Source organism: Ovis aries, chromosome X (genome assembly GCF_016772045.2).
Source record: "Ovis aries strain OAR_USU_Benz2616 breed Rambouillet chromosome X, ARS-UI_Ramb_v3.0, whole genome shotgun sequence".
In the NCBI taxonomy this organism is placed as follows: domain Eukaryota; kingdom Metazoa; phylum Chordata; class Mammalia; order Artiodactyla; family Bovidae; genus Ovis; species Ovis aries.
Genome location: NC_056080.1, coordinates 22,963,942 through 22,987,564, shown reverse-complemented (window position 1 = coordinate 22,987,564; position 23,623 = coordinate 22,963,942). Strand labels below are relative to the sequence as shown.

The 23,623-nt window shown below is 41.3% G+C and overlaps 1 protein-coding gene and 1 non-coding gene across 2 annotated transcripts in view; one reads left to right on the top strand and one right to left on the bottom strand.

The window, feature by feature from the left end:
* The first annotated feature begins 1,645 nt into the window (after positions 1–1,645).
* The window catches only part of PCYT1B (phosphate cytidylyltransferase 1B, choline), a 144,783-nt gene continuing 122,805 nt past the window's right edge, over positions 1,646–23,623 (top strand). Inside the window, exon 1 of the mRNA XM_042241692.2 lies at positions 1,646–1,860. Coding sequence (XP_042097626.1) covers positions 1,789–1,860 — 72 coding nt within the window. The 5' untranslated portion in view covers positions 1,646–1,788. The remainder of the gene's footprint in view (positions 1,861–23,623) is intronic.
* On the bottom strand, positions 7,326–7,473 carry LOC114111834 (small nucleolar RNA SNORA12). Its single transcript, XR_003587572.1, has one exon. It is a non-coding gene; the product is annotated as a small nucleolar RNA SNORA12 (small nucleolar RNA).

The following is a 23,623-nucleotide window of genomic DNA, read 5'->3' as shown; positions in this document are numbered from 1 at the left end:
GGTGAGGTACTAGAAGGCAAACAATGCTGCTGGAGAATTCATGCAAAAGGAGGGTGATTTCACGAGCTCTGAAGCTGAGGCCCAGTTGCCCATCTCCCGGCATAGAACATTTTCCAGACTATGAGGATACTTGTCCCCCAAATTCAACTGTGTGTCTTCTGTGATAGAGCTGACACAGTTTGCTTCCCCAAGAACATCCTTTTCTCTGAGTGTCTGGGGCTTCAAAGACTCCCCACAGGTCCAGGGGGTTAGAGGATGAGAAAGGACACCCACCTGGCAGTCAGAAGCCCAGCATATCTAGCTGCCAAAGTGAAGGAAGAAGCCCACGAGCTTTGGGAAGCCCTGTGGGGCTGCACACACATCTGAGAGTGGGCCCTGGGCTGCAGTTAATCAACAGCGTCAGCAGTTGGGAAGAATATCTGCTCACAGAGTGAAGAGAATGAGGACAGGCTGGGGCTCACTGTCACCTTCCCCTCTGTTTGTCAGCATACCCAACCACTCTCTTCACTCTCTTTGGAAGATTGTGCCTTCCAAATCTTATGCAAATTCCTCTTTGGGCCAACTCTAACCCAAAACTAAGGGAATGGGATCCTTGGAAATGTGATTGCAGCGCACCGAGTCAACACACTCTATACAACCACGCTAGGAAACCAGCCACAAATTCACTTGTAGAGCTCCCCAACAACCAGCTCAGAACCTGATGAGAGAGAGTGCAGGATCGATGGATGGATGGACAGATGGAAACCCTGGAAATACCCTTCTACTGATCAGAGCAAGTTTTATCATCTGGAAGATGAAATATTTAAGAAAGTGATTAAGAGTTTTCATGCTAGGATGGGACATAGGAAATCTTCACATGCCTTAGGTGAATTAATTTTAGTTTTAATTAATTTATTTAGGCTGTGCCACACAGCATGTGCGATCTTACTTTCCCTGGCCAGGGACTGAACCCGCACCCCCTGTAGTGGAAGGACAGAGTCTTAACCACTGGAAGCCCTAGGAGAATTTAGAAGGACAGCAGTTTTTCTGAACTGAGTTATGATACTCATGTTAACAGCCTCCAAAGTTCCCATGGCACTTTGCTGCAGCCAAATGTTTTTAAAAAATTTTTTTCGAAGAAAGCCTCAAGCACACATAAGAACAAGAGTTCTTTTATCTCAGGGGGAATGAACTTAACACAAATTGTGAAGATTCCACATTGTTAAAATGCACAAATTCACTTCCAATGGTGTTTAGAATACTTGAAAAAGATAAAATGTTTATTAGAATCAAAGTCCCTTTGAGAGATTTATTTTCTCTACCTTTATTCTCATACTTAAAGAAAATGCTGAGTTGTAGATGAGCACTTCAAGGTCTTGGCCACTTTTTACCCTGAAGAAAAGAGCCAAAATGTTTGTCATTCCAGGAGCATAATCAGTTGAGCCGACACAAAATAACATAGTTAATTCACGAACGGAATTTGTTGCCATAGCTCCAGGGAGGGACAGGGTGGAGGAAACAATGGCCTTTTTCACCACAACCTGCCTGTCCCCACACAACAGGCCATCACTGAGCCAGCGCAGAGCACAGCAATTGTCAGTGAGCAGCAGCCATGAGAGGACAACAGGAAGTGAGTGGTAAATAAAGGAAGAGCGCCTGGCAACTTAGATCTCCGCTAGTTCAAGCTCTGGACACGACTACCTCCTCCAGCTTATCTTCAAGCTTAACCTTTGGTCAACTGTTTCTGTGAATCCACAGAAAGAAAATGAAAGGACTCTAAACCAGAACGAAAGCAGACCAGGAGGAGGCATGGTGAGTCACCAGGGTGGCACCATGGAAAAGGACCTTGAGAACAATTGCACTCCCCAAATGGAACGCAAGGTAAGGTACCCGCTTTCCTATTGATTTGTATCTCTTTGATTATCAAAGTTCAAAAAGTAAAGTCCTATGTATCTGTGAGTATAACAAACCTGTGATAATTAATAAAATCATACTCTAAAGAGAAATAATGGGAATTCACAGGCAGTCCAGTGATCGAGGCTCTGTGCTTTCGCTGCCGAGGGCCTGGGTTCAGTCCCTGGTAGGAGAACTAGGATCCCACAGCCAAGCGAGCAGCAAAAAGAAAATAACAGAGAGAAATTATCCCTTCTGTCTTAAGGTGATAAAAAGAAAAAACTCTGGCTAACGGTTCTTTATCCCCTGACTGAGGATGCAAGCACCCAGGACAGAGGTAAATGACAAACAAATTCTCTTCCTAAAAAAAGTTCAAATAGATTACTATATGTAAAACAGATAAGCAACAAGGACCTGCCGTATAGCACAGGGAACTATATTTAGTGTCTTGTAGTAACCTATAAGGGAAAAGAGTCTGAAAAAGAATACATGTATATGTGTGTGTGTGTGTATAACTGAATCACTTTGCTGTACATATGAAACTAGCACAACATTGTAAATTCTTCAATTTAAAAAAAGTTTCCTTAAAAAGGTCAAATCACTGTGAGAAAATGTAGGTAGTTCAAGGCCAAGAATGATGCTGTGGGAGCTTGAGTGTGCCAGAGAAATATTTTAAGAAAATGTTCATTATCCTATAAAATGAGAAACTTTCCCCCGATGGCTTAACAGATAAAGAATCCGCTTGCAATGCAGGAGATATGGGGTTCAGTTCCCTGGTCAGGAAGATCCCCTGGAGAAGGAAATGGCAACCCCTCTAGTATTCTTGCCTGGAAAATGCCATGTACAGAGGAGCCTGGCAGGCTACAGTCCAAAAGACCACAAAGTGTTGAACATGACTAAGCATGCATGCATCACGTTGCATTCCTAGTAGAAAAGTCACAAAATCTCGATTTGAATATCCATTTCAGAAATCCTCACAGTGTAACTATCATATGAGTGGTACTACCTTCTATAATTGTTTTTTTTTGGGGGGAGGAGATGTGCCTAGGGGAATGTGCATTTTAGTGAAGCCTTGGTAAACCAAAAGAGTTCTAGATGACAAAAGTTTAGGTGGTGAGACAAAAAAGGATTCTGGATGATGTGAAGAAAAGACTAGGATAAGCAATGATGTAATTTTTGCTTCACAGTAAAGCTGGTTTCACGCCACTCCTCAGAGAGTGGTTTCTCAGGCCTTAAGACACTGGCCCTGTTCTTTCCTGTCCCAGTACTCCTCCAAAACTTTCCCATGCCCTTGGGAGTGGCTGTGGATGACTGGTTAAAGAATCGTATGCCCCAGAAAGTGATCTGGGGCCATAACCACCATGAACTTGAACTACATGACTGGTAGATCATTTCTCCCAATTGGTCCCCTTCCCCTCTGCACCCATATTACCTCAGATTTGGAGAAATTTGTATGTTGACTCATGAATTTCACCAGCTTATTTTATTGAGTTCGTGGGAGACTCAGGCCGCATTTTAGCCACTCATTCATTTATTCACTCATTAATGCCTCATGCCAAAAATAGATTTGAAGTGGTATCAAAACAAGTAGATTCAGTTCCTGACTGGTTCTGATATTGAAAATTGATTTGATCTTTCTATGTACAGTAATGTAGAATTCAATCTGTACAAACATCACTCTGTACACCCATAACTCTTGTGAACTGAAAAATATTCAAAGGCTTCTAATCTCATGGAGTTCCTAATAGTATCACTTATTATCATAATAAGAGCTGATATTTTTAGTTCTTACTAGGCGACATTCAGTTCAGTTCAGTTGCTCAGTCGTGTCCAACTCTTTACAACCCCACGGACTGCAGTATGCCAGGCCTCCCTGTCCATCACCAACTCCGGGAGTTGCTCAAACTCATGTCCATCAAGTCAATGACGCCATTCAACCATCTCATCCTCTGTCATCCCCTTCAATCCTCTGTCCCCCTGCCTTCAATCTTTCCCAGCATCAGGGTCTTTTCCAACGAGTAATTTCTTTGAATCAGGTGGCCAAAGTACTGGAGCTTCAGCTTCAGCGTCAGTCCTTCCAATGAATATTCAGGACTCATTTCCTTTAGGATTGACTGATTTGACCTCCTTGTAGTCCAAGGGACTCTCAAGAGTCTTCTCCAACACCACAGTTCAAAAAGCATCAATACTTCGGCGCTCAGCTTTCTTTATAGTCCAACTCTCACGTCCACACATGAGTACTAGAAAAACCATAGCTTTGACTAGATGGACCTTTGTCAGTAAAGGAATGTCTCTCCTTTTCAAAATGCTGTCTAAGTTGATCATAGCTTTTCTTCCAAGGAGCAAGCATCTTTTAATATCATGGCTGCAGTGACCATCTGCAGTGATTTTGGAGCCCAAGAAAAGAAAGTCAATTGCTGTTTCCATTGTTTCCCCATCTATTTGCCACGAAGGGATGGGACCGGATGCCATGGACTTTGTTTTTTGAATATTGAGTTTTAGACCAGCTTTTTCACTCTCCTCTTTCACTTTCCTCAAGAGGCTGTTTATTTCTTCTTTGCTTTCTGCCATAAGGGTGGTGTCATCTTCATATCTGAGGTTATTGATATTTCTTCTGGCAATCTTGATTCCAGCTTGTGATTTATCCAGCCTGGCATTTCACATGATGTACTCTGCATATAAGTTATATAAGCAAGGTGATGATATACAGCCTTGACGTACTCTTTTCCCAATTTGGAATTAGTCTGTTGTTCCATGTCCAGTTCTAACTGCTATTTCTTGACCTTGACCTTGACCTCTTTTCTTGAGAGGAGATACATATCCTCTCCTAAGTAATTTTCATGTCTTATTTCACCTGATTAAATCCAGTGAAAGTATTCAAACTCCTAACCACTAGCCTATTGTGCTAATTTGTGCCTTAGCTTCTCCCAGTTAAATGGAGTAAGTTTATTTGACCTCGTTGGGCCAGCAAATAGAATTATATCTTTAATTATAGCAATAATAAAGTGATTGTATTAACATTTTAATCCTGCTCTTCTGTTCTCCATGTATTTTCCATACAGAAGCTGACCTCTGTAAAATTCTGTAAATTTAACTTTCTGACTGCCAGCCCTTTTGGGCATTGTACATTGATACCCATGACCATTTCTGGCTATTGCTAATGGTATTGCTTGCAGTTAATAGTTATAAGCACTGTCATTACATATTGTATGTGAATGGTGAGCATAATTATGAATTTAATAATACAGTTGACCCTTGGACAATGCAAGGGTTAGAAGGCCGACTCTCTGTGCAGTTGAAAATCCAAGTATATGACTTATCTGCCCTAAAGGATGCAACCAACCACAGGTGGTGCATTACTGTAGTATTTACTGTTGAAAGCAATAAGTGGACCTGCACAGTTCAAACCCATATTGTTCAAAGGTCAACTGCATTTTTAATCTCTCCAAGAATGGAAACTCCTTTTATATGAAAGAGTTATTCACTTTCCACATATTTAACTTTAGTACTCGATTGGCACTTACTCTGGAAGTAAGAGAATGCTTGAACATTATCTCAGTACCTCTAGATATTATTTATAGATATTATTTATATTCTCATTTTCAAGTGAAAATTGAGGCTCAGAGAGGCTAAATAAATTGTCCAAGGTAAAAAGGAGAGGGCTGGAATTCAGATTCTTGGGATCCAGTTTCACTGTTTCTTTAAACCTACACCAACAAATAAGGTAGCCACTAACCAAACATGTAAAGTTTAGTTTCTCACTTGTACTAACCACATTTCAAGTGCTCAGTAGTCACAGGGAGCTAGTGGCAACCTTATCGAGACACTGCAGATACAGAATATTCCATCACTTCAGAAAGTTCTATCACATAACGCTGCTTTAAGTCATAATGTCTCTTTTAGATAGTTGACCCATTTCCTCAAAATATATTGCAGTTCTGTTACAAATTATATGGATTTAAATTTTTCCTGTGAAATCTCGTTTATGTGAAGTTTCTTCATTTGCAGAGCACCAAGTTAACTTTGATCTGCAAATTAATAATATAGGTAAGAGTCAAGGAGACATTATACACTTCAGAGACCAAAGATTTTTAAGCATCATCAAGTAACTCCAGAAGCACTCACTTAGATACAAGCAACTGATACAATAATTACATATCATTTTTATTTATTCATTAAAACCAGGATCCCCTACAGTAACCTGGTAGGAAATAACGTGGTTAGCCTAGTTCTTTCTGCTATTCCAAAATTCTATGTAAAGTCATTTTATACTAATGATTTACCTTCCTCTCTTCCTCTGGATCATTAAGTCAGTAGCATAAAATACTTTCACCGTGAAATTTTTTTTTTTTTAGTTTTTTATTTTTTAAATTTTACAATCTTTAATTCTTACATGCATTCCCAAACATGAACCCCCCTCCCACCTCCCTCCCCATAACATCTTTCTGGGTCATCCCCATGCACCAGCCCCAAGCATGCTGCATCCTGCGTCAGACATAGACTGGCGATTCAATTCACATGATAGTATACATGTTAGAATGGCATTCTCCCAAATCATCCCACCCTCTCCCTCTCCCTCTGAGTCCAAAAGTCCGTTATACACATCTGTGTCTCTTTCCCTGTCTTGCATACAGGGTCGTCATTGCCATCTTCCTAAATTCCATATATATGTGTCAGTATACTGTATTGGTGTTTTTCTTTCTGGCTTACTTCACTCTGTATAATCGGCTCCAGTTTCATCCATCTCATCAGAACTGATTCAAATGAATTCTTTTTAACGGCTGAGTAATACTCCATTGTGTATATGTACCACAGCAATCCCACTTCTGGGCATACACACCGAGGAAACCAGAATTGAAAGAGACACATGTACCCCAATGTTCATCGCAGCACTGTTTATAATAGCCAGGACATGGAAACAACCTAGATGTCCATCAGCAGATGAATGGATAAGAAAGCTGTGGTACATATTCACCGTGAAATTTTTATTAGCTCAAGATCTAATTCCAAAACCCTTACTTCTTGCACTGTATCCCAAGACTTCCTGGTAGGCTTGCTCCTATGGACCACTCACAGAGCCTGGCACATAGTAGGGTTTCTATGAAAATCTGTTGATTGGTGTGTAGGCCATAAGAGAAGAAAGAAAAATTAATAGAAACAACATAACTGTATGTTGAATATTTAGTCTTTTTTTTTAATTTTTATTATATTATTTTTTTTTAATTTGGTCACACTGGATCTTAGTTTCGGCATTCAGGTTCTTAGTTATGGCATGTGGGGTCTAGTTCCCCAAACAGGTATGGATCCAGGGCCCCTTGCATTGGGAATACAGAGTTCCAACCACTGAACCACTAGGAAAGTCCCATATTTGGTCTTTATTTGAAGAAAATTAAACAATTTAGAACCCTCCACATTTCTGAAGTTTAGTTGTCTGAACATTTTTTTTTTCTGCCATCTTTGAGAGCCAATCTCTGATTCAGGAAAGGCTGGAAAGAGATCTCTTTGCCATTAAACCTTTAGCAACTCCTGTCCAATATCTGTAGCAGAGTCGGAACCATTTGAAAGTTCAGCACAAGTGCCAAAAAGAAAACCACCACAACTATCTGAACATTTTTTTAAGCCACTTACTTTAAGGGAAAGTAGATATTACATTTTCACTTTTTGTTCCAAAACACAATTAGGCCTTTTTCTTCTTATTCCTCTGTAATTTCTGCACATGAATCCTAATATTACAGGAACAGGTATTGATTTGCACAGCCTTCAGCTAACTCAACAGTCTTTGCCTCCTTTGCAAACTGTGTGGGAGACTGATCCACGGGTCACATGTCCTCCGAACTCAATTAACAGGTGTCATCACCGCTACAGGCTACTGTGCTGATTGATTGTTCTTCCTCTGAAAGTTGACAGGTGGAGCACATGCTCCATTCCTGATACAACTGAATGTGAGTCTCTCGAAGACACTAAAGTCTCTGCCTGAACTGTTGAGTCCCACTCACTGCGGTCCTTTAAAGCAAGCCTTGACTATCAAGCATCTGGGCACTCTCACAGGCTCACCTCAACAGCTCAATTCGCACACAGAATAGATGGGAGTAAGAGGCTGGACTTGGGGGTGTGTGAAACCTGGGCTTCCCTTGGTCTTTCTAGGCTGGAAACTACGGGGAGAAAAGGAATCTTACTGGGGGTTTTTGGTTCTTTCTTCTAAGGGACTTGAAGCCAGCTTTCAAATACCATGGAGTAAAGAATATACAAGATCTGGCCTAAAATTAATCTTGCCCCATGCTCACAATGAGACCTCATAATGTGAAAACATACTCTTTATTTCAATCTTGCCCCAGGTATTAGGACGTTTTTTAAGTTCTCTGTCTTTTCAAAAACTATCAATCACCCCCCTGCCGCTTTGTCTCTCTCTGTCTCTGTCTGTCTGCCTCTCCCTCACACACACACACCCACACCATATAGAGAAAGAGAAAAGGAATTTTAGAAACTGGAAAGGATGACCCAGGACAAAAAGGAACCATGTTTCAAATCTGTCTTCCTCATTCCATTGTTGTTGTACAGTCACTAAATATCAATAATGCCAAAGTTGAGAAACCTTCAGTTCAGTTCAGTTCAGTTCAGTCCCTCAGTCATGTCCGACTCTTTGTGACCCCATGGACTGCAGCATGCCAGGCCTCTCTGTCCTCCACCATCTCCGGGAGATTGCTCAAACTCATGTCCATTGAGTCGGTGATGTCATCCAACCATCTCATCATCTGTTGTCCCCTTCTCCTCCTACCTCCAATCTTTCCCAACAACAGCGTCTTTTCCACTGAGCCAGCTCTTCACGTCAGGTGGTCAAAGTATTGGAGCTTTAGCTTCAGCCTCATTCCATTAAGATAGAAACAAAAAATATAGAAGAATTTAAATAATTCTTTTGAAAGCAAAAACTAGTGTGATTAGAATTTTTAACAGTACCATCATATTTCCTAAAAAACCTCAATCTTTTAAGAGTTTGCCCTTGAAAGGGAGGGGGATTCTCTGGTGGTCTAGTGGTTAGGACTCTGTGTTTCCACTGCATGGGACACAGGTTCCATCTCTGGTCAGGGAACTAAGATCTCACAAGCTGCATGACACAGTCAAAAAAGAAAAACTTTGCGCTACCAAAAGACTTTGGGCTTCCCTGGTGGCTCAGACAGTAAAGCGTCTGCCTGGAATTCAGGAGACATGGGTTCGATCCCTGGGTCAGGAAGATCCCCTGGAGAAGGAAATGGCAACCCACCCCAGTACTCTTGCCTGAAAAATTCCATGGACTGAGGAGCCTGGTAGGCTACAGTCCATGGGGTCTCAAAGAGTTGGACATGACTAAGCGACTTCACTTCTTCTTTTGCCCTACATATATATTTTTTGCTCTATATTGTTTAAGAGTAAAGGCTATCACATTTGTCTTAGATACCTGGCTCCTGACATACTGTAGATGCTTTGTAAATGTTTGTTGAATGAGTGAAAGAAATTTAAATCGCTGTTTATTCTGTATTCTCCTTGTCCGGGGAGAGTCCTGAATTTGTCCATCTAAGGTCATCTAGTAGACTGAGTGAATTTCAACTCAGCCTTTGAATCATAGATCAGTGTTGGGTGAACCAACTTCAACTTGACTCCAGCCTCTAAATTTATTGACATTATTATTATTAACAAGAGCAACAAAGACATGATCACTGTTTACAAGGCGTGCATGAGTGCTAAGTTGCTTCAGTGGTGTCTGACTCTTTGCGACCCTATGAACTATAGCCCGCTAGGTTCCTCTGTCCATGGGATTCTCCAGGCAAGAATACTGGAGTGAGTTGCCCTTTCCTCCTCCAAGGGATCTTCCGGACCCAGGAATTGAACCCGAGTCTCTTATGTCTCCTTCATTGGCAGGCAGGTTCTTTACCACTAGCGCCACCTGGGAAGCTGTTTTCAAGGCTCTCCACCCTAAATCCTGCCAGACTCTTCGGATTGCTAGAGGTTTGTGATACCTGAAGGCCATGTGGGACCTGCTTAGAGATAGCAAAGATGGCAGACTCACTCTCTACAACTTTCTCAGTTGCCCAGAGATGGGCAGAGTTGGATAAGCCTTCGAGAGAGATGGCTAAGACTTGTACACAGATTTGCCTCATAAATGCTTTTCCATTTGACTATCACACTTTTCCTTAGGATGACAATTGAAAAGATTTTCTTAAATATCACACATGGAATTCAAGACAAAAATGGAACATTAATCAAAGAGTTTTGTAGGGTTTTCTTCATTATATGAGGTAGGAGAGAGTTATAATCACCAGGAAGCACAGAAGACAGACTTCTTACCCTATACAGTACAGACCAGTGGGTTAACTGAAAAATAAAATGGTTAAAATGGAGACTTGTTTTAAAAAGTGATAAATATATACACTAAATATTTTGTGTAAATTTAAAATAAATATGGTATTAAGTTGTTGATGCTTTAATTGGGCCACTGATTAGAGCTCTCTGTTTTCTTCATTACATGTATGCTTAGTCGTTGAGTCATGTCTGACTTGCGACCCCATGGACTACAGCCTGCCAATCTCCTCTGTCCTTGGAATTTTCCAGGCAAGAATACTGGAGTGGGTTGCCATTTCCTGCTCCAGGGGATCTTCCCCACCCAGGGATCAAACCCATGTCTCCTGCATTGGCAGGCAGATTCCTTACCACTGTGCAGGCATACATATAGGCAATGTCTCTGGTTTCCATTTTTGGTGGATTCTAAATGAAGTGAAAAGTCGAGATACTCTGAAAACACTCTGCATGTGGAATCCTAGATTTGGGGGAATTTTGTCCCTATCTTTTACAGTAGTCTTGTTCTCACCTAATTTAATAACAATTTATTTTATTTTTATGAGTTTTTTAAAAAATTTATTTTAATTGGAGGCTAAAAATCCCATGACTATCTTTTCTTTATAAAACAATTTAGTTTCTTTAGGGCTTCCCTGGTGGTTCAGAGGTTAAAGCGTCTGCCTCCAATGCGAGGTTTGAACCCTGGGTCAGGAAGATCCCCTGGAGAAGGAAATGGTAACCCACTCCAGTATTGTTGCCTGGAGAATCCCATGGATGGAGAAGCCTGGTAGGCTACAGTCCACAGGGTCCCAAAGAGTTGGACACGACTGAGCAACTTCACCTTCACCTTCTCATCATTTATATAACATTTAATTAAATGATATCTTTCCAATCACAAGTACAATGGGCATAAATAGATTTGAGGGAAAATTTAGGAAACTCTTTTTTTAAAATTATTTATTTGTTTAATTATGGTTGCACTGGATCGTCTCTGTTGTGTGCTGGCTTTGTCTAGTTGCAGTGAGAGGGGGCTGCTCTCTAGTTGTGGTGCACAGGCTTCTCATTGTGGGGGCTTCTCATGTTGTGGAGCACTGGCTCTAGGCTCCTGGGCTTCGGTATTTGTGGCTCCCGGGCTGCAGAGCTCAGGCTCAGTAGTTGTGGTGCATGGGCTCAGTTGCCCTGCAGCATGTGGGCATGTGGTCTTCCCAAACCAGGGATAGTACACGTGTCTCCTGCATTGGCAGGCAGATTCTTCACCACTGGGTCATCAGGGAAGTCCGCTACTGTTTCTTTTTAGGCAAAAAAAAAAAAAAAATGTTAATACATTGGTAATATTTTTGTCCTCCATGTCTCAGATGTACTGCCTTATTTAATGAGTACCTACTTTGGGGTAGGCCCTCCAGAGATAGAAAGAGACATTCTTTCGAAGATGTAATTTACATTTTAAAGTATAGAAGTCAATTTTTTTTAGCATATTCACAGGGTCCTGTAACCATGAACACAATTTAATTTCGGAACACTTTCATCATCCCCCAAAAGAAACCCTGTACTTATTAGCAGTCACTCTCCATTCCCTCGGCATATCCCCAGCACCAGGCAACCATGAATCTACTTTCTATCCTATGGATTTACCTATCGTAGACATTACAGATAAATGAAATCATACAATATATGTGTTTTTTTATGTCTGGCTTCTTTCACTTAGCGTATGTTTTCAAGATTTAGTCATGTTGTAGCATATATTGGTGCTCCATTCTTTTTGTGGCCAAATAATATTCCATTGTATGAATATACCCCCCATTTGTTTCTCCATTCACCATCTAAGGACATACAGGTGTTTTCACATCTTGGTTTAAAGTGATCAATGCTGTTATGACATTCATGTACATGTTTTTTTGTGGACATATATTTTCAATTCTCTTAGGAGTGGAATTGGTAATTTAAGTGGTAACTCGACATTTAACTTTTTGAGGAACTTTCAAACTCTGTTTTCCAAAGAGGTTGCACAATTTTACATTCCCACCATCAATGTGTGAGGGTTCCAATTTCTCCATGTACTCGTCAATTCTTGTTATTTTCCATTGAAAAAAATTATACCCTTTCTAGTGTTTGTGAAGTGGCGTCTCCTTGGGGATTTGATTTGCATTTCCCTAATGGCTTATGATGTTGAGCATTTTTTAACACGTTCATTGGCCATTTGTATATCTTCTTTGGAGAAATGTCTATTCAAATTTGTTGCCCATTTTGAATTGTGTTATTATGTCTCAAAGACACTTCTTTGCCCTAGAGCAAGGTTTCTCAGTCCATCCTAAAGGAAATCAGTCCTGAATATTCATTGGAAGGACTGATGCTGAAATTCCAATACTTTGGCCATCTGATTCGAAGAACTGACTCATTTGAAAAGACCCTGATGCTGGGAAAGATTGAAGGTGGGAGGAGAAGGGGATGACAGGATGAGATGGTTAGATGGCAACTCACCAACTCAATGGACATCAGTTTGAGTAAACTCCGGGAGTTGGTGATGGACAGGGAGGCCTGGTGTGCTACAGTCCATGGGGTCACAAAGAGTTAGACACGACTGAGTGACTGAACTGAACTGAAAGTTTCTCAGCTTGGCATTATTGACAGTTAGGGGATAGATAACTGTTGTGTGGGATTTTCCTGTGAATTGCAATATGTTTAGCAGCATCTCTGGTTTCTACACATCAGATGCTAGTAGCATCCTCCAACTTCTGACCATCAAGACAGACACTGCAAAATCACCTTGGGGGTAAGGAGATGAAATCTCTCCTAATCAAGATCTGCTGCTCGGAAAGATCTTTCTGTGCATCTAAGAAACACATAGAAACATAATTCAGTTTTAGTGGAGTGGTGGAAGCCAGTCTGAGTGGGTTGAGGATGATATAAGAAAGTGGATGGACCCTGAGAGTAGGAACTGATCTTTCCAAGTCCAGTTGGTAAGTTAATTGACAAAATGAGACATAAGTATAAAAGTTACAAATGAGAATTAGCTAACATGATTAGATAAACAATAATTCAATATTACGCAAAACAGTTGTAAGACTATATATGAAAGTATTAGAAGTGTGGTATATCTAGAACTACTTACAGGATTTCTGAGAAAGGGAATTTATTGTGAGCTGGTCTCTGGGGCAGAGTGTCATCCCTTGACCCTCCTGGGCATGGAGCTCAAATGTCTGTTAAGTGGCCTTTCCCTGTAGACAGCTCTCAGCTTCATTTCTCATGTTAGTCTCATCTCTTGGTAGGGATGTGGACACATCTGTCTCAGACATGGATGGTTAGAGCTGAGTTGTAGATAGTATGTCCACAGATAACCCCTGAGGGCTTCTCAAGCTATTCTGGTTCTTGTCCTTAAGAGTCATCTGTGGACATACTGCCTACAACTCAGCTCCAGACCCACTCAGTCTCTATCTCTTAGTTCTAATTCCTGAAAGAGGGAATCTGAGGATCTGAGAAACCACTGAATAGGCCTGGATTGGTTCTCTTAACTAGGTGTCCTAACCCAATTCCCTAGGCTGTGGGGTGGGGCAGTTTTCAGAGAATGGATGGGATGGGGTGAGGTAGAAATAAAGAAATAGGAACCACATCATAGATTCTTAAGCCCTTCCACCACCTGTCCAGATTCCCCCCCACCCTTTTTTTCTTCTCAAAGATTTTTACCCCACTCCCTGTCCCCTAAAGGGTTTCCCAGGTGGTGCAGTGGTAAAGAATCCACTTGCCAACACAGGAGATGTAGGTTTGATCCCTGGGTTGGAAAGATCCCCTGGAGGAGAAAATGACAACCGACTCCAGTATCTTGCCTGGGAATTCCATGGACAGAGGAGCCTGGTGGGCTATAGTCAGTCGCAAAGAGTCAGACACGACTGAAGCTACTAAACAACTGCCTCCTAAAACATCTCTCACAGAAATACCTGACTATTGCTTGCCAGTTAAATACACAGTTACCACCATTTACCTCTTTCCTTCAGCACCTGTGGTACTGTGGTCTTGACCTCAGGTATTCTGACTTTAGAAAGGGGATGATTCTATTTAATAATATCTTGGTAGGAAGGTGTCATCTACACTGAAATGGGCCATTTTAACAAGAGAAATATATCTGTTTGGGAACAGTCTGAAACTTCTTCATCTCAATTTTCCCCCAGTGGCATAACAGTGGGGAATAAAGACCACGAGTTGTTGGGAGATAGTACATCCTTCCCACTAGTTAATAAAGTGATGCCCTGCCTTTGCAGTCTATTAATTAAGAAGGTAATCAGTGCATGCTTCAAGTTTGCTCTTTGAAACTCAAAGGCAATAAAATCAGAATACTACTCAGATTTTTCTTTTCTCATAAGGAAATGAATAACAAATTAGGGCCACAGAGATAGAGTAATCACATCTTGAATGATTTCTCCTGAGCATGCCTTTAATAACCTTTATGCGTCAGATAAGACGAACAGGCAAAGTTAATTATCTAGGAAAAGCTTCATTAAGGAGTTTTAGTCACATCAGCCCAGGGTTTCTCAGCCTTGGTACTGCTGGTATCTTGGGCCAGATAATTATTTGTTGTGGGGAGCAACCCTGGGCATACAGTATGATGCTTAGTAGCATCTCTGGTATCTAACCAGTAGATGCCAGTAGCACCCTTCCACCCAGCTTGTGACAACCAAAAATATCTCTCAGTTCAGTTCAGTTCAGTCGCTCAGTCGTGTCTGACTCTGCAACCCCATGGACTGCAGCACGCCAGGCCTCCCTGTCCATCATCAACTCCCGGAATTTACTCAAACTCATGTCCATTAAGTCGGTGATGCCATCAAACCATCTCATCCTCTGCCGTCCCCTTCTCCTCCTGCCTTCAATCTTTCCCAGCATCAGGGTCTTTTCAAATGAGTCAGTTTTTCACATCAGGTGGCCATGGAGTATCGGAGTTTCAGCTTCAACATCAGTCCCTCCAATGAACACCCAGGACTGATCTCCTTTAGGATGGACTGGTTGGATCTCCTTGCAGTCCAAGGGACTCTCAAGAGTCTTCTCCAACACCACAGTTCAAAAGCATCAATTCTTCAGTGCTCAGCTTTCTTCACAGTCCAACTCTCACATCCATACATGACTACTGGAAAAACCATAGCCTTGACTAGACAAACCTTTGTTGGAAAAGTAATGTCTCTGGTTTTTAATATGCCGTCTAGGTTGGTCATAACTTTCCTTCCAAGGAGTAAGCGTCTTTTAATCTCATGGCTGCAGTCACCATCTGCAGTGATTTTGGAGCCCCCCCAAAATAAAGTCTGTCACTATTTCCACTGTTTCCCCATCTATTTGCCATGAAGTGATGGGACCGGATGCTATGATCTTAATTTTCTGAATGTTGAGCTTTAAGCCAACTTTTTTCTCCACTTTCACTTTCATCAAGAGGCTCTTTAGTTCTTCACTTTCTGCCATAACGGTGGTGTCATCTGCATATCTGAGGTTATTGATGTTTCTCCTGGCAATCTTGATTCCAGCTTGTGCTTCTTCCAGCCCAGCGTTTCTCATGATGTACTCTGCATATAAGTTAAATAAGCAGGGTGACAATATACAGCCTTGACGTACTCCTTTTCCTATTTGGAACCAGTCTGTTGTTCCATGTCCAATTCTAACTGTTATTTCCTGAACTGCATACAGATTTCTCAAGAGGCAGGTCAGGTGGTCTAGTATTCCCATCTCTTAAAGAATTTTCCACAGTTTGTCTCTAGACATTGTTAAATATCCCTTGTGGGACAAAACCACCCTTGACTGAAAACTGAGTTAACTACATATGTTCTTTCTCACTCCTCATTCCCTGGATCTCTCCAGAGTTTGCTTGCTGTTTTAAACCCTTGGAAACAAACATACCAGGCTGTCTACATTTTCCAGGGAATCATGTGAAAAGAAATGGACTGAGTCAATATTACTTGTCTAGGTGACACGAAGGGCTCCTTGCATTTCTATATTGAAAAGTAGCAGACAAAAAAAAAACAAACAAACAAAAACAAAAACAAAGGAAGGAGGTCTAAAAAAGGTATTTATTTAAGGCACTCAGCTAAGCACTTTACTTATATTTTTTTCTCTACAAAGCCTTCAGGGATGTAATTAGCTTTACTTTATTGGTGAGGAAACTGAGGCTGAAAGATGTTAGGTCATTTGCTGAAGAACACCAGTTTGTAATTTAGCAGTGAATCTAGAAGTCTGATGGCAAACTTTGTGCATTTATATACATTGCCTTAGTACAGGCACTTACAGTGCTAGACAACTAATAAACAGTGACCAAATTTTAACTTTCAAAAAATACTTTATTATGGAAAATTTCAAACATGCAAAATTAGACAAAGCAGTCCCTTCCCATTTGTCCTGTTCGTGTACTTCTCATCGAGCTTCAAGAATGATCGAATGAGAACCTACTGTATAGCAATGGTGGTATTATTTGTGCTAGGGACTGCCATGGTTTAATGCTAATAGTTTTTAGTTCTTTTTAGTTTAGTTTAGCTAATTCTTTTTAGTTCTTATGGTTGAATGGTGTGGTGAGGTTAAGACTATTTTGCAGAAATAAAGGATTATTTTTCTTTGAAAGTGTTTATCCCATGCTTGCTTACTTGCTTACTCAAGAGAATTTCTTCTTACAGCAAGGATGGGCTTCTGTGTGTATAGTTCTCTCAAGCACCATTAGTGAGTCATTCGATATAACCTCTCTTCTGGCACTTAAACAGATTAGGTTTAAAATGATTGCTTTTAGACATAAGGAAGGTTTGTACATAGCCAGCTTCTTGGGACACATACACTAGTGGGGCTTATTTCTTTCAATGCAAACAAAATAGAGTCTTGGAAAAAAGAAGGCTTAAACTGTTTGGGAGTCAAAACCCATGTCTTAGTTAAGTCTCTCACCATATCTGTTTCACCATAGTGGTTCTCAACTTTAATTTTTTGGTTTTGTATCTTTAAAAGTTCTGATACTGTGTCACAGGCCAAGTAGGCCAGAATATCTAGGGAGTGGGAATACAGACTCGGGGTTTGAAAACCTCCCTCCCCAGGTCTGCTGATAACTCTGATGTATAGCCAAGGCTGAGAACCTTGTGGAGTGAAGCAGAGATGGTGAGAAACTTTATTAAGACATGAATTTATACCCCCTAAAGTGTTCAGTTCATTTCAGTTCAGTTGCTCAGTCGTGTCCGACTCTTTGTGACCCCATGAGTCACAGCACGCCAGGCCTCCCTGTCCATCACCAATGCCCGGAGTTCACTCAGACTCGCATCCATCGAGTCAGTGATGCCATCCAGCCATCTCATCCTCTGTCGTCCCCTTCTCCTCCTGCCCCCAATCCCTCCCAGCATCAGAGTCTTTTCCAATGAGTCAACTCTTTGCATGAGGTGGCCAAAGTACTGGAGTTTCAGCTTTAGCATCATTCCTTCCAAAGAAATCCCAGGGCTAATCTCCTTCAGAATGGACTGGTTGGATCTCCTTGCAGTCCAAGGGACTCTCAAGAGTCTTCTCCAACACCACAGTTCAAAAGCATCAATTCTTCAGCACTCAGCCTTCTTCACAGTCCAACTCTCACATCCATACATGACTCCTGGAAAAACCATAGCCTTGACTAGACAGACCTTAGTGGCAAAGTAATGTCTCTGCTTTTGAACATGCTATCTAGGTTGGTCATAACTTTCCTTCCAAGGAGCAAGTGTCTGTTAATTTCATAGCTGCAGTCACCATCTGCAGTGATTTTGGAGCCCAAAAAAATAAAGTCTGACACTGTTTCCACTGTTTCCCCATCTATTTCCCATGAAGTGATGGGACCAGATGCCATGATCTTAGTTTTCTGAATGTTGAGCTTTAAGCCAACTTTTTCACTCTCCACTTTCACTTTCATCAAGAGGCTTTTTAGTTCCTCTTCACTGTCTGCCATAAGGGTGGTGTCATCTGCATGTCTGAGGTTATTGATATTTCTCCTGGCAATCTTGATTCCAGCTTGTGTTTCTTCCAATCCAGTGTTAGGCTGTCTGTTTTCAAGAATAAGATATTTGGTATATTGATACATGGGGGCCTTTGGAATGATCAGCTTTCACCAGCACCACCTGAGATTATTCAGAGATTAACATTTCACTCACAGAAGATAACCTGGGGTGGGGGGGTCCACTTCTGCTTGTATGATGGAGGAAGAGCCCATCTGATGCCACTTTTTTGAAGATTTATTAGAAGACGTGAAGACACCAAATTGAAGGAGTGTTTCAAGATGACCTCCTCCACTGGCACCTACTGAATGAGTCCAATAGGAGATTTATAGGGGCCTAATAAAAGGTTTTATCTAGCTAGGTTGTACCATTTAATGTCAAACTAAATGCAAAGCTTTCAACCAGAAAGCTAGCCAAAGAGAGCGAACCAAGCAGAGCATGGGAAATGAGCTACAGACGAAGCACGTGGTGAGGAGGGGCTTTGAAGTCCAGCAGACCTGAGTCTGAAACTCCACTCTAATCATTGATTCTTTCCTGCAAACCTGGTATAGTGCCTATGCCTGACACAGAGTACAGTTTCATAAATTACTAAGTATTAAAATTACAGGCAATGTATTATTCCAATATCTGCAGATGAGATACCAGGTCCAGCTCATGCTAAGGAAAGTGTGATAGGCAGAATGATGTACCCTCCCCCTCAGGATGGCCACATCCTAATTCCCAGAACCTGGGAAATGTGTCACTTTTCATGGCAAAAGGGATTTTACAGATGTAATTAGGTTAAAGGTCTTGTGAAGGGAATAAGTATCCTGCATTACCTACGTGGACCCAGTGTCATCACAAGGGTCTTTTTTAAAAAATATATATGTGTATTTATTAATTTGGCTGTGTTGGGTCTTAGCTGTGGCACGTGGATCTTCCTTGTGGCCTGCGGGCTCTTCCTTGGGGTGCATGGGTTTCTCTCTAGTTGTGGTGCTCGGGCTCCAAATGGCGAGCGCTCAGTAGTTGTGGTATGCGGGCTTAGTTGCCTCGAGGCATGTAGAATCCTGTTTCTCTGCGTCCCCTGCAATGGCAGGTGGATTCTCAACCACTGGACTGCCAGGGAAGTCCCACAGGGGTCTTTTCAAGGGAAAAAGGCAGGCAGGAGAGTTAAGGGATGTGACTACTGAAGCAGAGGCTGGAGGGGTGCAACTGCTGTTTTTGAGATGGAAGGAAGAGGGGTGTGAGCCAAGTAATGCTGGCAGTTCTAGAAGCTGGAAAAAGCCACCTCTGGAGGCTCCAGGAGAAAGGCAGTCTTGCTGATATATTGACTTTAGCCCACTAAGTATAGGCACTTTAAATCACCTATGGCAATTTTAAGAACTTTAAGATGATAAATTTGTGGTGTTTTAAGCCGCTGTATTTGTGGTAAATTGTTATAACAGCAATAGGAAACTAATACCTTAGGTTAAACCAAATCTCTCTTTGAGCATTCAAAGATTGCACAGAGTTCGCAAGATGAAAATTTCACTTTAGAGTCCAAGCTATTCAAAAATGAATTAGTTTAAAGTCCAAGGAGTGTAATAATAGTTTACTTGTGAATGAATTTATCCATCTTGACATCAGATGGTCTTGATGCCTCCCTTGCCAGTCAAGCACATTTATAGCACATCAGGCCTTCTGGATCCTGCAGGATCCTGCAGTATTTGCTGCAGTACTGGGAAACTATGCCTGGTGAGAAAGCAAGAAGGAAGAACACTGGTAATGGCAGATCAATAACCAAGAAAGGTACCTCTTGGGGATTATCAGAAGAAGTGTTGATTTGGAGGACAAATAGTGCCATATTCTGGAGGACAACTCAATAAAGTAACCCAAAAAATGTATATAAAACCTTAAAAATGCACGTCCTCTGACTCAGCAATTCAACTTGTAGGAAAATTTAGCCTAGAGGAAAAAGGCTGGATTAGTATGCATATCATTCATCTGCTTAAAAAATGCTTTCGTGGTTCCCATAATTGCTTATAGAATAACACTTGGGGAGACCCAAGGGAGACAGCAGTACATCCATATACAGTGGATAATTAAGAATGGCAGGGGTTTGTACTGGCTAGCTTCGTCTACACGTGAACCTGGATAGATTAACCTTGAAGGTCCCCAAACCACCTTTGCTACATTTGATCTCTTTTCCTGAAAAATCACTGAAACAGTGATTGACTAACAGTTCCCATGTTAAATTGGTGCCTGCCCTTGAGCATGTATTATAAACTATCATCCAGTTTTGTGCCTTAAATAAAAAAAAAAATTTTATATAAACTGTGTAATTGAGCCATTAAGCATTGAAAATTACCTATATTCTTACCCGCTGACATTCAGATAATATATTTGGCATGCAAAAAGCTGTGATTCCAAATTATGCTCAAATCCAAGTGAGGAATCTTTATTCATTTTTTTCTGCTGTATTATCTGTTTTGGCCATATGTCTGGACCCAAGCCCCGTCAAGGAGGGACCAAAATTTACATAACATTCTCAAGTATGATGGTGGCTGCATTTGGAGTTTTGATTAAACTGCTCTACATGCGTGATTATTACTTGTAAACAGATGATTAGATATTAATTAGACAATAAGTGATTATAAAGCACTTGGAAAATAAAAGTGTTTATAAATACCACCAAGTAATAGCAACAATAATTCTTTACTGACTACACAGCTGCTAATGTCAATAAGAATGATTTATTCTAGTTAAGGGCAACTTTAATTTATGCACAAAAGCTGCTATCATATCTGTTTTGCTAGAGCAAAACAAAACATATCATATTTACAACTGATTTTACATCAGCATTTAGATAAATACATCTCATTTTGATAAAAACAACTTCTCTCTTTTAGGATCTTCTCAAACATAGGCACAACCATTACAGTCTGGTGTCCATGAATGCTAAGAACTGGTGCTCCTTCCTGCTCACCTCTCTGACTTATGTCAAATATTTATTTCTTTATAATATAAGATGATAGGTGACATTTTGTGAATGGCATTTTCATTCATGCAGTAGGTTTCTCATGTTGAGTCTGTGCAGTTGCTCCCTAGCCCCTTAAAACTCTGCATAACAGACTCAATAAATTCTGGTCAAATGAATGGGATAATTCTTTTCTGGTTATTCTAGAAGCTGGAAAAAGAAGAAAATCCATGTCAAGAATAAAATAAAGCACTTTCTAGCTTCTTGAGTTTGTTTTTCAAACAAAAAGTTTTTTGCTTTTTCTGTCCCATCATTATTTTTTCCCCTAATGGCCTGTATCAACCTCCTTCTTGACCCACCGGTGAATTGGGCAATGCATCTGTAAACTAGAGCCCCTACAATGAGTCCAGGTCTGGGGTTTCAGAGTTAGGAAATGAACTGAATGAATACAAGTGAAGAGTGCTTCATGTTACATGGATTCAATAGAAAAGAGGTGGAGAGGTTATTTGGGGTGACGAGATATGCACAAGTTAACTCAGCGACCTTGTTAACAAATCTAAGTAAGGCAGTGTAGTCTGGTAGAAAAGAGCTGAACTTTGCTTCAGGAGGACCTGGACTCAAGTATACTTCTGCCACTTACTCTATGACCTTGCTCAAGTTACTTAACCTCTCTGAATCTGTTTGCTCATTTGAAAATTTTCAGTATTAAAACTTGTCAGTCCTAGATGATAGAATTCACTGTGTAGAAGAAACAAGTGAGGGGTGAAAGGCTTTACCCAAAACTTTTATCACCACAGTTTCCCTGGAGTGAGTGAAAAGGAGTAAATCCTGAGTTTCATTACTTAGATGGTGAACTTTTTTTTTTTCCTGGGCTACATCAGATTTTAGGTCCAAACTGTCAGCTACATGTAGAAAACTGGGAAACTGATTCAATATAGAGCCATGAAAGTCAAAACATTCCATAGATGGTCACAGTGGCTTCCAGGAAACCTTAAGTTCCATGAACTTGTTCTTTCCATGTCCTTTCCTTGTAGTCATATACCTTATCAGAGGCAAATCTGAGAAGATGAAGAAAATGAAGGGTAAAGGAAAAGAGGAAGAAATAGTGAACTCAGGAGTGCTGGTAAGCGGGGGAAGGATTTGGAATGAAGGAAGTTTTCACATATGGCCTTCTTGATAAATATCAAGATCACTATAGGGAATTCCCTGGTGGTCCAGTGGTTAGGACTTGGCACTTTCACTGCTGAGGGCCCGGTTTTAATCCCTGGTCTAAGAACTAAGATCCTGAAAGCCTTGAGGCACATCTCCCATCCCTACCCCCTCACCCTGAAAGGCAGTATAATGTATATAGGGACATACAAACTTTTAAGATTTTCAGTATAGTTGGCTTTACATTTGTGTACAATGGATATAAAATTTATAGGAGCATGACTGGATTAAAGATGGAGGAAAAGGGAAAGATATTTTTAAAGAAGAACAAGCATAAATGTAATGCCTGGTTTTTAAAAAATAGGCATACGTTGTTAAGACTCATTTTTATCCACATGTGACGAGGATATGAAAGGTATTTGCCATAAGAAATACATCATGTTAGAACTTTATGATGGGACTCTGAAATGGTATTAGTTGTAGATCCCCTAGAAGCAGACCCTGAGACAAGAATTCAAGTTCAAGTAGTTAAATGGGGAGGTGAATCTGGGCAACACCCACAGGAGTGTGGGCAAGGGAGCCAAGGAAAGGAAGACAACCAGTACAATTTGCGGCCTATGTCAAGCAGCTACCACCGTGGGAAGTTGAACTTAATCCCCCTGGGGAACTCTGGCAGTCAGTGTAGAACAGTGTAGACTCAGTTATCCCACTTGAGGACTGAGTGTGTGGGTGCGTGCTTACTCAGTCGTGTCCGACTCTTTGCGACCCCATGGACTGTAGCCCGCCAGGCTCCTCTGTCCGCGGGATTTCCCAGGCAAGAATACAGGAGTGGGTTGCCATTTCCTCCTCCAGGGGATCTTCGCAGTAGGGTGTTTATACACTGAGTCCTCTCAGTCATTGGCTGAGAGCTCTTGGGGGTGTGGGTGGTTCCTTTTCTGGCCCTTCAGCCTCGCCGAAAGGTTACATTCGGGGAGGCTGAGGGCGGGGCTTTCGGCGGCTAGATAAATCCCTCAGCAGAGATGCAGGTGCTGGCTGCCCATTGACAACAAAGGGAAGTCCTGAGGCATCAGGCAATGCTCGGACAGTTTCTGGTCCAAACAGATTATTTTAGTTTTTCCCTGCAGATCTTTGGGAAGAGTATTTCCAGCAATGCGATGTTGAAGTGAAGAGCGCTTGCGGGAAGAATGATGTCATACTTAGGTCTCTTCCTAGCTGAAGCAAAGGTCCCTATGACTTGGTTTCCTCACCTGATCAGCTGTTGAGGGGGTTACAAGTAGCCCACGCTAAGTACCTAGCATAGTGCTAAGAGCCTAAGAGGCGTTTGATAAATGGTAGCTGGAAAAGATGGTGGTGCTCGGGAGGGGCAGCGCTAATCTAACAAGTTCTCATGAAGATGCAAGAT